Source organism: Aquila chrysaetos, chromosome 16, assembly GCF_900496995.4.
Source record: "Aquila chrysaetos chrysaetos chromosome 16, bAquChr1.4, whole genome shotgun sequence".
In the NCBI taxonomy this organism is placed as follows: Eukaryota; Metazoa; Chordata; class Aves; order Accipitriformes; family Accipitridae; genus Aquila; species Aquila chrysaetos.
Window position 1 is genome coordinate 24,843,607 of NC_044019.1, and position 16,427 is coordinate 24,860,033.

At 42.4% G+C, this 16,427-nt stretch overlaps 2 protein-coding genes across 2 annotated transcripts in view; both read right to left on the reverse strand.

Annotated features, from left to right (window-relative positions):
• The window catches only part of SLC17A6 (solute carrier family 17 member 6), a 34,279-nt gene extending 27,880 nt beyond the window's left edge, over positions 1 to 6,399 (reverse strand). Inside the window, exons 1-3 of the mRNA XM_030039234.2 lie at positions 5,782 to 6,399; positions 2,543 to 2,795; positions 1,433 to 1,551 (exon numbers count right to left, since the gene is read on the reverse strand). Coding sequence (XP_029895094.1) covers positions 1,433 to 1,551; positions 2,543 to 2,795; positions 5,782 to 5,867 — 458 coding nt within the window. The 5' untranslated portion in view covers positions 5,868 to 6,399. The remainder of the gene's footprint in view (positions 1 to 1,432; positions 1,552 to 2,542; positions 2,796 to 5,781) is intronic.
• LOC115352104 (formin-like protein 3) lies at positions 5,944 to 6,828 on the reverse strand. Its single transcript, XM_030039786.2, has 3 exons — positions 6,648 to 6,828; positions 6,529 to 6,558; positions 5,944 to 6,497 (listed from the first exon to the last, which is right to left on the reverse strand). The coding sequence occupies exons 1-3, from the start codon at positions 6,826 to 6,828 to the stop codon at positions 5,944 to 5,946; spliced, it is 765 nt and encodes a 254-aa protein (XP_029895646.1).
• Between the last annotated feature and the right edge of the window lie 9,599 nt (positions 6,829 to 16,427).

A 16,427-nucleotide genomic window follows, 5' to 3' on the forward strand; every position in this document is an offset into this window, starting at 1 on the left:
TTTGTGAAGAGGAGGAAAATTTGATTCACATATGCCAGGTTGTGTGTTTCTAACACTGAGTTTTCCTGGGAATGTCCCTGCCATTGTGTTGCAAATCTTTGTAGTTGCACCACTTTAAATCTGGATTGATTCAAATGACTTTACTGATGTTGCTTGGGTGAATGAATACAGGTTTTTGATTCTCTGAGTCAAATTCTGCAGTCTTTACTCAAGCAAAACTCCAATTAATCCTGAGGAGTTACAGACTGTGTAAAGATGCAAAAATGCTCGAAGGAGGAAGAAAAGAAGAACCCTTTAACTGGCTGTTAATTGTTATGTGAAATGGTCTTTTACATTTCTAAACCATTATCAGAAAGATGGCACTTGCAAACAGACAGACAATGGATACCCCTGTTTAATGAATGTTGTATTTTGTTTCATTTGCTTTAAAAAGAGGTTTATTAGGGTTATCTCAGTTACAAAGCATCTCTCCATCAGTAAATACTCATTATTTTTAATGTAGGTCTCTGTCTAGAAGGTATTTACCTTGAAGAGAGCATTTTTGCCGTAGCTCCCCTCTCTCCCCCCCCTCTTTCTCAAACAAACACAAGTAAGCTCGCTCGCCAGGCAAAGCGTCTCTGCCTATCCAAGCCTACCTTTGATGTTGCACACTCCTCAGAAGAGTTAAAGGTATATATTGCTGATTTTAGTACCCATTTGCACTTAGTTTGTTAGTGTTTTGAAGAGTGGCACTAGGACCTTCCCTACTTCTGCAAACGATGAGCCTATGGCATTAAGCATGGACGTGAAAGCCTCATGTGTCTTGAATACTCAGTGGATCTAATTAACAGGTAGAATCGCACCCTGGGTGCTTGAAAAATTGCCAGACACCATAGAAACGAGTCCTTAAGTCCCCGCACCATCTGCACTTTCTTTTCATTGTGGAAGTCTCATTGAAACATGTTTGTCGACCATTCTAAATTCATTTCTCCGTTAATGGAAAATTCCTGCTGATGGTTTTCCTTTTCATTAAAACAAACCCCATAAAAATTTTTCGTTCAATCATGGAAAAAAATCTCTCAAGCTTTGCTGAAATAATGAATCTTTGAATTCGCCTCTGAATACAGGTTGTTTGAATATCATTGCCACAACCTCCGTAAATGACTTTTTAAAGGAAAAAGAAACCAAGAGGAGATGTCCCCCGCAAAACCAGCAGGTAGTCTGAAGATAGCTGATCAATGCCTCATCGCATTCGCCTTTCCACACTTCATGCAAGCGTCCCTTCCTTTTTTTTTTTTTTTTTTTTTTTTTTTTTTTTTAACGCGACTGCCTTTGAACCGGGGACCGGTTGCCTGCGGGGATGCAGGGCAGCTCCCGGGGGGGGGGCTGAGCCACTGACCGCCCCCCGCCCTCCCCTCGTACGGGAGCCTGGGGCTATTTAGACCGTCGTTACCTGTTAGCTGCCAGCCGGGAGGAGATATACCCGCCGGGGATTTGGGTGATTATGTATCCCCAGAAAAAAGAGCCGTGGATCATGCCAACTGTTTCAGGATCCCAATTAAACTTCGCTTTCTTCCAATGCAAGGGCCCGGGAGAGAAGGAGGAAAAAAAAAAGAAGAGGAAGGCTGTAATCGTGCCAAATTAAAGCATTCACCCGCAGTAACTTCGTACCGGGCAGTCGCGGGAGGGTTTCTGAGGCCGGCGGTGGCACTTGGCGGCCGGGGCACAGGGACAAGGACGCGGGGTGCCCAGAGCTGCTCCCTCTGCCTTAACCCACCGCAGCCAATACCCCAGCCGCCCGTCAGGGAAATAAACAGCGAACCAAACTCGATAATAGCAATAAAACCAGCACCCTTCGTGGGACACGAGAGGGGCAGGGTGGCTGGGGGGGTGAGCAGAGCCCCGTGTGGCCGTGGGGCCGGGCCGGGGCAGCGCAGAGCCGAGCCGGGGGGAGCCGCGGGGACCTCTCGCCCTGTGCAAGGAGTAAACTGTACAAGGAGTAAGTTGGCTTGTCTCCGGACTTGTAGATTTGACACTCCTCTTGTCTTGAGCATTCACCTCTTTCGCACTACGCTGTAACTCGCTTTCAAAAGGAGTCGTATCATTTAACGCCTTTTAGCAACGTAAATTCTTTCACACGGGTGTTTTCAGAAATTCCTGCACAATCTCCTCGTCTCCCTTACAGCGCGGCGCAGCCGCTGGCAGTGGCTTATTCGACGCCCTCCTTCCCCCATCCCCTACATTTATTTTACGAGCTATCTGCGTTTTTCAAAAGAGAACCCCCACACACACACAACCTGTCCGCAAATTAATACCGCAAAATGGGGCTGGGAACCGAAAAGGAAAAATAGGAATAAGCGGTAGAAATTGTTTTCCCTTCAAGACGGGGGTTTCCGTCCTACAAAGGGCTGCGGGGGGGGCCGGGCGGGGCGAGGGGGAGCATCGCGGGCTGAAGCGGGGGGAAATTCCGCGAAACCATCAGAGCCCGTCTCGCCTGCGCTAAGGTGCTTGATCTGGGAGTTGTACTGGGAGGACATGGGATTTACGAGGGAAGGGTTCCCACCTCTTTAATAATTTTTCCTCCTCGGTGTATGGTGCTGTTATTGACCATATCCACGATGGCCACTCCCAAGTTACATCGGATCCCGAAGGAAATGCAGAATCCCAGTCCGCTCATGATGGCAATGATGTACCTCCGGGGCAGCCCGAAGCAGGTACAGTCGCACAACGGGGCTTTCTTCTCGGGCATTTCCATGGGCTTCCCATCTTCCGTCAGCTCGATGGTGTCCCCGGGCTTCTGCCTCTTCTCTAGGACTCTGCCCGACACAAGAAGGGAAAGTCAAGCCCTGGCCGCCTGAACGCACAGCCACTTCGCGTAGCTGAAGGCTTAAATTCACCGCTCCCCCCGCCCCTTTGGCTTGGTTTGGATTGATTTGAGGATTTATTCCTCTTTTTCCAGTCACCTTCAACTGTTCTTTGGCAGTGACCTGTGGGAGTCAGGATTAGTCATCCCCAACTCCCCCCGCCACCCCGCCGCAGGAGCCCAGGGAGGAGCTCTAGCTGAGAATTGCTCATCTATCATTAAAGACTTCTGCTTAAATATGTAGGACGCATTAAGAAGACATCATCTGTAACCACTGCAGAGGCGCCATGTTGGGTAGCCCAAGAGGCATAGCATGGAAACCGAAACAGTCTTTTGGAGAAGGTTTTATTCCCTCTTTGCTCTATTAGGAACACCAAGGGGGATCATCTTGGTGTGCATTTCGCTTCAGGTCTGGGAATAAAAGAAATATTAACAGAAAGGGGGGGGGGCGGTATTGCTACTTATTTTAGATTTGCAAAATGGCTGTCACATGCAGTGGAAGAAAACATGACCGTCTTTAAAGAACTGGCATCTCCGGAGAAGTCTTTCCAAAAGATCGCGTCTGCTCAGCTACACGTTGTGAGGGCGTGATTGCTTAGCAGGTTTAACGTTCCCAGATCAGCTTTAAGCTCGATCTCATTGCCCCCACTCCCTTGTTTTTGCATGAGAATCCTATCTCCTACAAAACAATGTGCAGGAATCTGAAGGGGAATGGTTATTTGCAGCTATTTCGAATCAACAGAAAAATACCGAAAAACCCCCTGCCATCCACGAAAGGTGACTTAGAACATTTCATTTTATTTCTTCTTTGGTGGAAAAGCTTTAAAAATGCCGTGTCGGTAGTAAGAAAGATCGGTTTATCTAGCAAGTGTCCCATGCTGAATCTCTTAATCTTCTTTTGTAGTCACTGAGATATTTAAAAGACAGGAAAACTAACCGCTTCCATCCTAGCTCCGTCGGCTTGAGGAGCGAATATGTGGCCATTTCCCGACACTCTGGACTCTCCTACCGCTGCCCTCACGCCGGCTCGAGGAGTGTTTTCTCACGTCAGAAATTCTCCTGGAGTATCTCTTTGAGGTTAACTCATCCGGCTAATGGGGCAGTAACAATTAGCAGAAAAAGGCTCAAAAGGCTCTCCGTGTTCTGGAGAAAATACAGGGATTTTCTCCAATAGTTACTCACTTGAAATTCTCCCACGTTTTTCTTTGCTGGGATAATTATTTTCATGCTTAAAGACCGCAGCATTAAGAAATGTCTTAAAGTTGTGAATAGAATAAAACACCGTGTTTTTATGTTCAAAATTCGTTCGTGCGAATAAAAGATGGTGTAGAAATGTTTTCTCCCTGAATGGGCTTCTTGTCTTCGGGAAGACACTAGAAATCAATGCTTAAGGGACAGGAAAACTATTTTAATTCTAAGAATCGGCAACAAACTACTTCAGCCCCGTGCGTTGAAAAAGATTAGTAAATCGCGCATTTGTTAATCAAGGGGGGAGTTCAAACGGAGTTTTGCTGGAAAATACAAACACCGTTTCTCCATTATTCACTGTGTGACTATATAAAAAGCAGTAGACATGATCGTTTTATTTATATCTTGTACAGTCTTTTAGCACGAAAAATAGGTTGATTTCCTTAATTATATTTTAAGGAGTTATTTTGGATTATCAATTTTTATTTTTCTTTTCCTGACCATTGAAAATGACTTAAATATGACCAAAAACTGTAGGGTTTTCACTGCGTTGTTGGTGGCTTTGGTTTTGCTTTTGGCTTTTCAAAATTGTACCCTTCCTACTAAAATGGGAATCTTAATTTTGTCTTTATCACTTCACTGATATGTCCCCTTTCCTGAAAATGGCAGCAGAAGTTGTGACTCATGCTGTGGAACAGCCTTGTGCCTGTGCCCAACACTGCCGCATAGGTATGGAAAAAAGACTTTTACGTGACCTACCCTAGGCAGATAAATCCGCAGTTACCTTTAATCTGCAATTCCGAAAAAAAAAAAAACAAACAAAACCCAAACCCAAACAAACAAACAAAAAAAAACCCAAAAACCCCCAAAACCAAAACAAACTAAACCACCAACAAAAAACCACTTCGGGTAATTTCTAGCAGAGGGGACAATCGAAAATACATTGGAATTTCACAGACTATTCTCAAACGTCCCGGAGGTCACTAAAGTCCCCAGATTGGATGGAGCACGGTGTGTCAACTTCAGTGCATACACTTTTTAGGTATGCGAGAATTTGGGCTAGTTTATCTGTGTGTACAGGTATCGAAGATGGTAGAAATGTTCTGTACACACAGAAACGTACTGTTGTGGAGTGATGCTTTTGAGTTTAGCAATTGCAGTTGTGTATTACTTATAAGACAAGTGGATGCTTCTCAAGGCAGACGGATAAATAATTAAACACATCCCTCTATATGTTTCAGCTTCAGGAGAAAAAAAAAAATCGTTCGGTTATCAATTATTTATACATCTCCATGTTTATCTTCCTCTGACGACAAATTACACAAGGGACAAGACTAATCGAAACCAGGAAAGATTATTATTATTATTTTTTAATGATTGGTAAGGGCAGCGGGAAAGATCCTGTGACTGCATTGCAAAATTAACACAGAACAAAAATACAGGGAGCTGCTCTCTCCTGATTATGATTTCAAGATGGGATCCTGTTTTCGTGGGAGAAAGATGGGGTAATCTTTCGCTACATATTTACTGACACCATCTACGAATCAGATAGAGAAGTTACGAGGGTGCCATATTGAGAAGCTCCTGCACTAGTTTCCAGGCTCCAGATTATATCGGCGGTATCTCAACAGCTCCCAGCCCCTCCACCACAATCCTCCCCAAAGCGTTCGACCTCCTTCACCAGCTGGCGGTTAAGAAAAGCTTCCAATTATTTCTTGGAAGTAGGGTCCTCTAAGAGATCTCAGTCTTACCTGTAGAGTTGACCAAGCGATTTTCCAGCAAAATTCTTCAGTCCCTCCTTGCCAGGGGTCAAAATCCTTTGTTTTACCGACTCCATTCCTGCAGGGGTGCTCGCTGGACTCTGCTCTGCTCTGGATAGGGCACTGCTACGAGCAACGATGGTTCATATTGGTTTAATCGCTTAACTTCCCCCCCCCCATTAAATGGCTATCAGTGCACCTCCGGGTAAAGGGAGAGCGAGAGGAAGCGTGCGCGCGTGTGTGTGTGCGTGTGTGCGAGAGAGAGGGAGAGACGGCGTGCGGAGCCGGGGGGGGAGAGGGCGAGGGCGAGGGAGCGCGCCTGTGTGCGGCAGCGAGCGGGGAGTCTGAGAGCGCTGCAGGCAGCCCCCCGGCTTTCCCGGCAGCGCGGAGTTGCCAGGCTCGGTCAGAAAGTCTTCTCGGCCTTGCAGGGTTCAGTGGCGGCGGGTGGGGGCAGTGCCATGCCCGGCTGGGAGGGGACGGAGTTCCCTTTTGCGGGAGCGTTTCAAAGCGGTCTCGGTTTAGTGCTGGCGGTGTCCCCGGCTGTAGGGCTGGAGGGGGAGGGGTGCGATTCGCCGCCGTAGGCAGACAGCGGCCAAGCACCCCGCGCCCCGGAGCCGCCGGCCGAATCCCTCGGACGGCGAGGAGCCCTGGCGCGTCCGCTCCTGCCCCCGCTCGCCCACCCGCGCAGCGCTGCTCCCAGCGCGGCCGCGCAGGTCGCGCCCCGCGGCGGCGGCGGCGGCGGCGGCGGAGGCGGAGGCGAGCGGCACCCTCAGGGCGCCTCGCCCGCTTCAGCACCGCGGACAGCGCCGGCACCCCCTACCCATTCCTTCCCCCCCCCTTCCTTCAGCACCGCGGACAGCGCCGCGCCCACTCCGCGCCGCGGGGGCGGACCGCGCTCCGCAGCCCACGGGGAGCCGCGCCCCCGCCTCCCACCCGCGCCCGCGGGGGCTCCTGCGGACCCAGCGTCGCCCCCCGCTTCGGGGCCGGCCGGAGTCCGCCCCGCGGGGTTTGCCGCACGTCGGGGCGAGGGTCGCTCATGCGTTTGCGCCGTTCGGGTGGAGAAGGGACACGGCCTTCGCGCAGTCAGTCGCGCTTCTGGGGAAGCAGGGCGTTGACTGCAAATAATGGTGGTCTGGCTATAAATAGGTAACATTTATTCTATAGGTATATTTATCTCTATATCCGTATTGACCCAAACGGCTTTTTTTTGCAGCATATTAGGCATCCATTAGTGGCTGCTTTCTCTTAAGCATTTAATATTTTCCATCTCTTTTGCGTCCTCTGCTTTCATGTCTCTGAGGAGGCCAGCGTGATATTTAGACTTGGTTTGTGATATTCACGGCCCTGGAATGAGCTGGGCACATTCTGAACGGGATCATTTTTCTTTCCAGAATCTAGTAGTAATTTTCCAACTTTATTCACTTTGAAGCAGAATGAAGATGCAAAACGTAGCATTTCTTTCTGAAAGTCACAACCGTTATATTTCTCTTAGGCTTCATGTTAATCCTAAAGTTTCTGTAGATTTGTTAATTAAAAAAAAAAAAAAAAGTAGAGCTTGTGCTCTAAACAAAGCCGCCTAAAATTATTAAGCTCCTTCACTTGCTTAGTTGGTGACAAAATGTAAACAGCCTATTTTAAAACTAAGATTCCCTGATGAAAACGTGTGTTGTAGCTGCAGTATCCTGAAAGCAGCTGCTCTTTGGATTTATACAAATATTTTTTTCTGATGTTGCCCTCTGGTGGAGGGTTAATGAAGTTTTACAGCGGCAAAGCACGTTTATACAAGAAAGACCAATTATTCTAATTTTGAAATTCCCACAATGACTAATCCGTGTTGAATTTCAGTATCTCCTTTCAAAGTTGTAAAAGAACTACAAAGTACTAGAGTAGAAAATAAATTAAAATGATACGTAATTGAAATGCCACTAATTAGCATCATAACACAGGGCTGATTTCTAAATCATGGTAGGTACCGAGTGTGGTTTTCAGCATAGGTTTCAGTACAGCATCTTCACTACCATTACGCTGCTGAAAGGATTTTTCCTAGTACATGCAAAGCTGCACAGTTATATAAGCAAGTCTTCCCAGTGTTTCATGGCTCCAGTGTGCCATTGCAGATGCTCAAAGGAAACCTGTATTAATAGATTTTTTTTCTGAGGGGCAGCAGGAACAGGAAATTGTTTAGCAGGGATGAAATGGGATTGGATTCCGTAATGCAAGCCTTTCAGCAAAGTACTGAGCACTTTTCTGAGCTGGAATTTGACACTGTAAAGTCTGCAGGGCCAGGGTGCTTTGTTTATTTGCACTACGTACAAGGAGCTCTGGCCCTTTTTTTAGAAGGCTCAGCACTGGCATGTTTTTGATGCTATGGCTACTAAAGTGAAATAATAGCATTTAATAAGTAAATGATGACTGATTTGGAGAAGATAAATAATTTATCATATCACATGAAAACGAATTTAGAGGGCAGATGAGACATTCCTGGGTGTAGACTACTTACTAGAGGAGAATTAGCTAGTCCTTAATTGGATAAATATGCAAAATAGCAAACAACCCTGGTATAGTAAAATGCTATAGTGACCAGGCTGCTGCTGTAGCCATCTGAAGTAGAAATTTTATGTCTATCACATGTTATATTTGGATATCACTGAGTCACATCCTGATCAAGCTCAGCTGTTTTGGTTTCACATGAGGCACTGATAAGAGCAGTAGGAAGCTAATGTCAGTGTTATAAAATAGGTACAGTCTTGTCAGCTTTTTTAACATTATACGTTAGTTATTTAACCTTGGTCAAATAAGCCATTTCTGGAAGAAACAACACATAGCATTAATATATGTTATCAAAATTGTTATCAATAACTGTGTCTATAATGAACACCTGACACAGACAGATTCCCCTCACAAAAGGCCTAATTCAAACTCCAGTGAGATCACTGAGTTCTTTCCACTGGTGTCAGTGGCAGGTGAAATAGGACGTTACGCAGGAAATTCTAGTCCAGACATCACTACTAAATGTTCACGTGTTGACCAGAAGGAAAGAGATTCAGTCAGAACTCACGCAGTAAAAAATGCAGTTCTGAAAAAGCTCTAAGAATATCTGTGGGACGGCACGGTATGATGCAGGATGCTGCACATGCCTGCAGTTTTTCACATAGAGCAGAAAGCTTATTGTTTAATCCTGAAATCTTGTAATTAAATACAATTTTCTTCGCCTGATAAGATTTTCTTTTTCTTTTCCTTGTGTGAAGGCTAAAGGATTGAGTCTTTACCTGCCCTTTTGTTTCTATAAATAGTTCCTTTTTACAAGTTTACAAGATTGAGCTATTTCAACAAGTTAACTGAAAGAGATGAAGAATTACAGATGTGGTTCTTAGCTTGGTTTTCCTTATTGCTATATATCTAATCTCAACATTTGCTACAATAACCCTCAGAATAGTGTCTAAATATAGTGTAGTCCTTTTAGAGGACTACAAAGTCAACACAGCAATATACATTTCTCTTCTCTAAGTTTTAGTCTTGCTGAAGCAAACTACACCCTAAGCTAAAATTTTCATCAGTGATACATACCAGCGATTTAAAAATACAAATTATTTAAATTCCATATTGACCTTATTTTAGCTGCTGATTCACTGCAATATGGATTTGCTCTTTCCCAAGTGGCATGCATGCAGAACTTATAAATGAATATGTATTTTATGATCCACCTTGAAAAATAATCATGTATGTGTTACTAAAATTCCTATGATCATACAGATAAAATGCAGGAGATTTTGTTTTCCGCATCTACTCAAAGGTGTCAAAATACTGCTCTTAATGATACAGTATCCTCTTCAGAAATAAATTATGTGCTTAAAATCTCAGTTATGCCATCAAATGCATGTCTGTAATACAGAGTCATTTGGGACTGAGTATAGCATAAACATGCCTTAAAAATTATGATCCAATTCTCACTGTTATTTATGGTAGCTGTCCACTGAATCCAATGGAATTTGATGTCACCTTAGGAACAAAGAAATGTTTTACTTTCTTTGGAACTATGGAACTGCAAATTTCCAAAGCAATCCTGCTTGTCAGGCCACCAGGAAGAAGGTTGTTTGGAAGAAACAACAGCTTTGTAAACTCTTTTTCAGTAAACTATTTATTGAAAATAAATTTTCAATATTTCAAAAAATTATTGAAATAAAACCTTGTGCCAAGCCCTTGACTGAAGAGGCAGAAAAGGGGGACAAAGAGATTGTTTTAAACCAGGAGCTTCCTCATTCTCCCTAAAAGATTGTGAGTGTCACTCCCTAGAACAGCTTAGGTGGGCTTTTGTTTTATCCTCCAGTGTCATGATGGTTCACAGCAACAACTGGACAAGCCTCTTGAAAAAATCACACAATTGAGCAATTTGAGGATTTAGATGTAGTGTTCACGTGTTGACACATTAAAGATGTGACTATGGTGAATCCTGCACTCCAACCCGTAAAGATTCCCAAATCCCAGCTAAAACTACATGAAGTTGGGTTGACAATACTTTATAGATGATTTTGCCTTTTGGAGATATATTCAGCAGTAGCAAAACATATATTTTATGAAATGACCTTGTTCTTTTTTGTGCATATAACTCCAGACCTAGGCTGTGTGCACAATGTGGTTATTATGTCCTGTTGAGAAGTGTATTACACAACGGTGTTGGAAGGAGTAGCTGTAATGGGCCGTAATGCTAGAAGTTCACAGAATTTCTTTCTGTTTCCTCCTGATCTGTGTTGCTTACATCTTGAATGATATTTTAGTTTCTTGAACTGTGAGCCAGATTGGTAATTTATATGCTATAGAGCAAACATGGCAGAAGTTGAACTGTTGGATCACATCTTGGCTCTGTATCTCTGCAACAGCGTGAAGACTGTTCATGTTTCTTGTTTTGTGCCCCAAAGAGAACAGGCTTGAGCTGAAACATGCTAAAGAATGCATGTGTCTCAGCAGAACATACACATTCACACGGAAGGTCACTTTCAACCAGCTCATGCTTCTTGGAAATAGAAATCTGGAACTTTGGGCCAAGATCACAGGGACAAATAGAAAAATCTAGCAGGAAGCTGGCTGCAGAGGCAAAATAAACTATGACTGTGGATTTTGTCAAGCAAAACTTGTGTAGCTTTTCCACTACTTCAGCTAAATGTGATATATGACAGCTTAGAGCTTGCAAATTGGGCTACTCTCTTTCAGATGCCTCCATTCTGTTGCTAGAACATTATTACATTGTTTTGCCAATAGCCTAATAAGCACAAGAAATGATACAAAATAGAGGACAGAAGTTGCACACTGATTTTTCAGGGTGATTTCTAGTTTTAAGCCACACTGGAGGCAATTTGCCCAGAAATTTCTGCACTAACACAGCTGATGAAATAGTCTAACGACTTGCTACAAACCCCAGTATTTGGAAAGTTGCTATCGCTTTCTGAGAAGGTAACAACGGTCATTTAAAAAAAAAGAAAAAAAAAGGCATAAAAGTATCTGAAAGCTGCCCTTTTTTATATTAAGGAATATCTTGGTTTTAAGCATATAAATTCATAGTGTTAACCCTAATGGCAATGCCTAATTTTCAGATAATCCAAGGTGTGTTTGGCTCGTAGCAGGGCAGGTTCATTATTGTGTTGAAGCTGTTGCTTCAGCCCTCTAGTGGTAAAAGCCATTAAGGCACTAGAAGTGCAGACAATTTTGATGTCCTACTAGTACAGCAGATTTCACTGTGAAATAAAAACCCACTGGGTGATTTGCAGTTACCATATATGACTACTCCATGGCTGGAAATTTTCCCGATATATTACATAAAGATTTATTTAGTTCCTCCATCCTCCCTTTCCTGTCTAAAATCTAGTTTGTTTTTAATATTAGCAACAAGATTAAAAAAAAAAAAATCTAATAAAAATCCAGCCAGTGGCAAATGCCTTTTAAATCACAAAAGCAATGATATTCATATTAAAAATATCTTTTTTTGTATATCTGTGGAGAAATTTGACAGTATCGAATACAGTTCTTTTAAAAGTAAATGGGGGTGCTTATCTTCTTCCCAGATATTAGAGGAACATCTGTTCCTTTGAATTCCTGTACAGCTCCATGAGTTAAATGCAAAGTATCCCAAAGGAATTCAAGCCATCTGTCATGTTACACAGACAGAAACGCACCTAGCTCTGGGGGTGAGCTGGAGTAACAATTCTCTTAGTACACAAGAAAGCTATGCAACACTTGGTGAGTGGGATGCAATTACTCACAATGATATTTAGCCAAGGATTGCAGCATATTAGCCTATCTTTTATTAATATGATGGTTAATGATCTTTTATATCATTAATCTATCATTATTTTCTTGTTCCATTATGTCCATCATTGGACTGTTTAACAGCTAAGGCAAGGCTTTTATGCAAGAATCAGTTTGGTCTTAGTGACAGTCAGGTCTCTTTTCACTGCATGAAAAACCTTGAGGGAAATGTACAAATTGAAGACTGTATTATGGTGCCATTTTATTGCTACAATTAGAAAATCAGAACCAGATTTTCTAAAGCTGCAGTAGTCCTTTCTTTTCTGTTGACTTGTCTCTTAATATTATTTTCAAATGTATTAAGAGAAGTTTGGGGAGGAATTTCTGTTGATTCAGATCACAGGTCGCACTGATTTGAACAGGGTTTTAATCTATTATAGACATTCATTTGTTAGGAGAACTGTTGAAGAGATACCAAAGGTAACTTCAGATACATCATTTGATCAGGAAACTATTCTTGGTGGGGGAAAACAACGCAATACAACTCGTAATAGATATTTGGAAAATAGTTGTGCTTAGTACAACAGGGAACTGACATCTGAGTTTGCGGGCAGACTCTTGGACTGCAGTCTTGGGTCTGGGATTGATATTACAGCCTGAATTTGTCACTCAGTTTTTCCATGCCTCGTTTTTTTTGGTTATGAAAGAGGGAGAATAATCCTTCTTTAGGACAAATATTGATTTGTCAATAGACTAAATTAAACCAAAATATATAAAATGCTGTGTAGGAAGAATGTATGGCGATTCTATTACATGCAAAGTGGTTTCTCTAAGGAGAAACAAATACACAAAACTGCAATTAGTAAGCTATATCCACAAAGTATAATTTGCTAGTGATACAGACAGCCAACACATTTTGCCTTCACCAGTAGACTCTGCCAGAACACGTTCCAGTGTTCTAAGGACACTTGTGTATTTTCAACTGTTATACCATAACTTTTCCATGTAGAAGGATATTGAGACAGTCTGTATAACTGTAGCAAAAAATAAATGAGGAGGAAGCATTTGTCTTCAGTTGATGTTTGGGGTTAGTGGAGTCTGTAGAAAGTGATTCTTATGCCTTCCCGAGAAAGAACCATGTTTTTCACTGAGGAGGCTTCCATTCATCCCATATTTCCTTCTTTAGTTTTATTTCTTGACAAGCTGATGACCATCACATGAATTCAAGACTGAATGTGATCACATTTCATCTCTTAAATTTCCTTGGAATCAGCCTTATAGAATTGTCTCTGGTCTGGATCCAAAATAGGAAAATAAGGAATCTGGGGGGGGGGGGTGGTTCTTATGTCATAAATTTGCATTTGCATCAGATAATACTAATCCAAGCTAGCAATGCCAGCATATCCTCAAATGACTAGTATTTTAATCAAAAGAGTCCCATCATTTTATTTATAATATATAATCAAATATTGCTTGTTCTATGAGCACCAGAATGACTGCATCTGGCTCCCTGAGGCTTCCTGTCTTCAGTAACCCTAGTTTTCTACTACCCCTTCCTCACACCAGGCCCTGGTCAGGATCTATGAGAACTCCAGTCCTCCCCTGCATGTTCCATAATGCTTTCCTGTCAGCATCCTTGGTTCCCGTCATGTCATCAGCATGCCTTTTCCCTCTCCCTCATCGTCTCTCTTCTATTTGTCTTTACAAAACTGCTTTTGGTAGACTATTTTTATGAAAATTGTAGGGAACTCTTAACCCTGGCGTTTTTATGTTTCTGGCAAATTTGACCAAAATAGGCTCAAAACTGATTAAGAAGGGGAACGGACACAAAAAATAATGTGTAAGTCTCATTCCATTAGAAAACTGGACTGAAACAATCAGCGTTAGATGTTGTTGTGTTTGTTGATCTCATGTTTCATTAATAGCGGAAGTTATCCTTGATATTACTTTATCTCTTGAGAAACAATTCCTTTGCTTTCTGTAAACCACAAAGCGCTCACCTCTTTTATACGATAAATACTTAAGAAGTGCTAGATACCTTCTTTGGAGAACACGTCCCTGGGTTTGAAGGCAGAAATGTCCAAATGTTCTTTTTCTTACCACAAGATACAAAGGAAAACCAAAGACTGTAAAAGGTTTTGAGGGAATCTGAGCACAGAAGCACTATTCCTGTTGGTTTCTTGAATACGTAAGATGTTCCTTCTCTCCCGGAAACATTAGTGCAGCACATAATTCACTATGACAGGAAAATCTCTGCTTTATTTTAGGGCACTGCTAATGAGCTCAATGGTGATCACATTGTGTTCCACAGGGCAGGGGGGAAGATCGGTGTATCACGTAGCTAGCTTTAGGCCAAAGCACTCAACCCATCCATTCCAAAATATCTGTGATCTCTAAATGTAACTAAAAATATCAAGTTCTTAGTTCATATCCCTTTTCTAAATGTCACAGGAAATACCCTCAAGCTTAGGCTTCATGTGCTTTTCATTTTAATCCGGTGTTTAAGTGTAAATATTTTATATCTATTTTTTCTTATTTGTTATAAATAAATCATCACAGATCTGGTGGATTAACTACTTGATTCCACTAGAAGAAGCTGTGGCTCCAAATGCATTGTGTAGTTCCACGGGGAGATACTAGCTTTGACAGCTACACTACAGTGGCACTGCCCTGGCGTGATTAGGCTCTACAGGCACAAACTGAAATGGGTGGAGTGCTTCTGGACCCTTATTTAGCATCTTAATTTTATATGTAGATATACCAGATAAAGGACAGGCACATCCACACATTCAAGAGCATAGTTCTGATTCACTTCCAAGTCTGTCCTTCCCCTTCCTTCCCAGGTTCCTCTGAATGTAGTTGGTCGTAACTTCAAATGCTTCAAGGAATGCCTCTGGCTTATTCAGGTCCATCTGGGTCAAACTGAGCTCCTTGATTCTTGTGTGACTCAGTCTCTCTGGGACCAGTTCTGATGTCTTTAGCTATTCCAGGGTTTCTCTTACAGGGGTGGTGAATTTTAATTACATATTTAGTGGTCTATTTAGAAGACTTGGAAGTTCAAACAGTTCAAAAGACTTAAGTTGAACCTTCAGCTCTTACCAGGCTGAGGGTTTCCTTGTCTGTCTCTTAAGTTGGCATTTTCATCGTGAAAGCTAGGACAAGCTTTTCTTTCTTTTGGTTTTCAGCCCAACAGCCCTCACCTTAGCAGCTGATATCTACTTGGCCTTCACCATGGACTTTTACTGCGTTATGTCTAATTAGTACAACTCATTCTGTAGTTGAGGCACTTTCTGGCTCTCCTTGTAGCAAAGATTTTCTGGCTGCTTCCCTTTTCTACCCAAAGGGCACTGTTTTACAGGCAGTTCTTAACTGGCTTTTTTTTTCACAGCTGGAGAAGTGATGAGTATTACCATTAGTGCTATCTCTGTATGCTGTGGTGTATGATCTATGAATCCCACTCTGTTTGCCAAAGAAAAATACTAAAGTGTAGATAGAAAGCTCTTATAAGGCAATGTTACTTATTCTCTGGTTTAGTGCTACAGAAACTTCTCAATCCATTAGAAAAATAACAACTTAAAGGAGGAAAAAGACAAATGTCAAAGTCTCTGCTTGGGCTGTATTCCTACCCAACTCGGCAGGAGGCACGTCTCTGCAAAATATCAAGAAAGAAATTCAGCATTTGGCCTTCTCTATGGAACTAACTTTAATGTGCACATTGCATTTTACCAGTGGTCTATCTTTAGCGGAGAACCCTTCCATACACAGTTTCACATCCTCTATGCTCTCCTTTCAGAAGTGATGCCAGTTCCTCAAAAATTGTCTTACCATGTGGTTGTTCTAAAGCCCTGTTGAGGAATAGGTATTTCTTAGATATTAAGCCTGCTTTATCCATGAAAACTATGCAATATGCTACAGCCAAGCAAAAATCAAGACTGAGATGTGTATAAATATGTAAGAAAAGGTAGGCTACAAGCACAGTTCTATTGCTGTTTGCCAGATGTCCTGAGATCACACCCTGGGGGCTGCAGCTAGGTAATTAATTTCTGCAACACATAACTTGTTAAATTTAGTTGTTTGTTTTCTTGTTCTTTCTCACTTCATATTTTCCTACAGTTCCAAACTGTAGGTCTTAACTTTGTATATAATTCTAATAAAATCACTAGGGCTATTTCCAGAACAAAGGATCTAAATTTTCTTACAGTGATCTGAATCATGCCATATGTTTTCTGTGCAGATCATTTTTTTTCCCCTTATCATGATAGACTGACTTTTAACTCAGTAAGGAAGGTACTAGTTGTACCTATTTTCGTTTTGTTTTATTTTGTTTTGGAGTGATGCATGTGTCCAGTAACTGGTCTGAGACTGCCAATTCATTCACACCTAGCATGTTGTTATAT

Coding starts and splice junctions, on each gene's coding strand:
- LOC115352104 (XM_030039786.2), bottom strand. CDS start 6,828: ATGAGCGACCCTCGCCCCGACGTGCGGCAAACCCCGCGGGGCGGACTC. Junction 6,559..6,647: donor CGCGGAGTGGGCGCGGCGCT/GTCCGCGGTGCT, acceptor AGGCGCCCTGAG/GGTGCCGCTCGCCTCCGCCT. Junction 6,498..6,528: donor GCCTCCGCCTCCGCCGCCGC/CGCCGCCGCCGC, acceptor CGCGACCTGCGC/GGCCGCGCTGGGAGCAGCGC.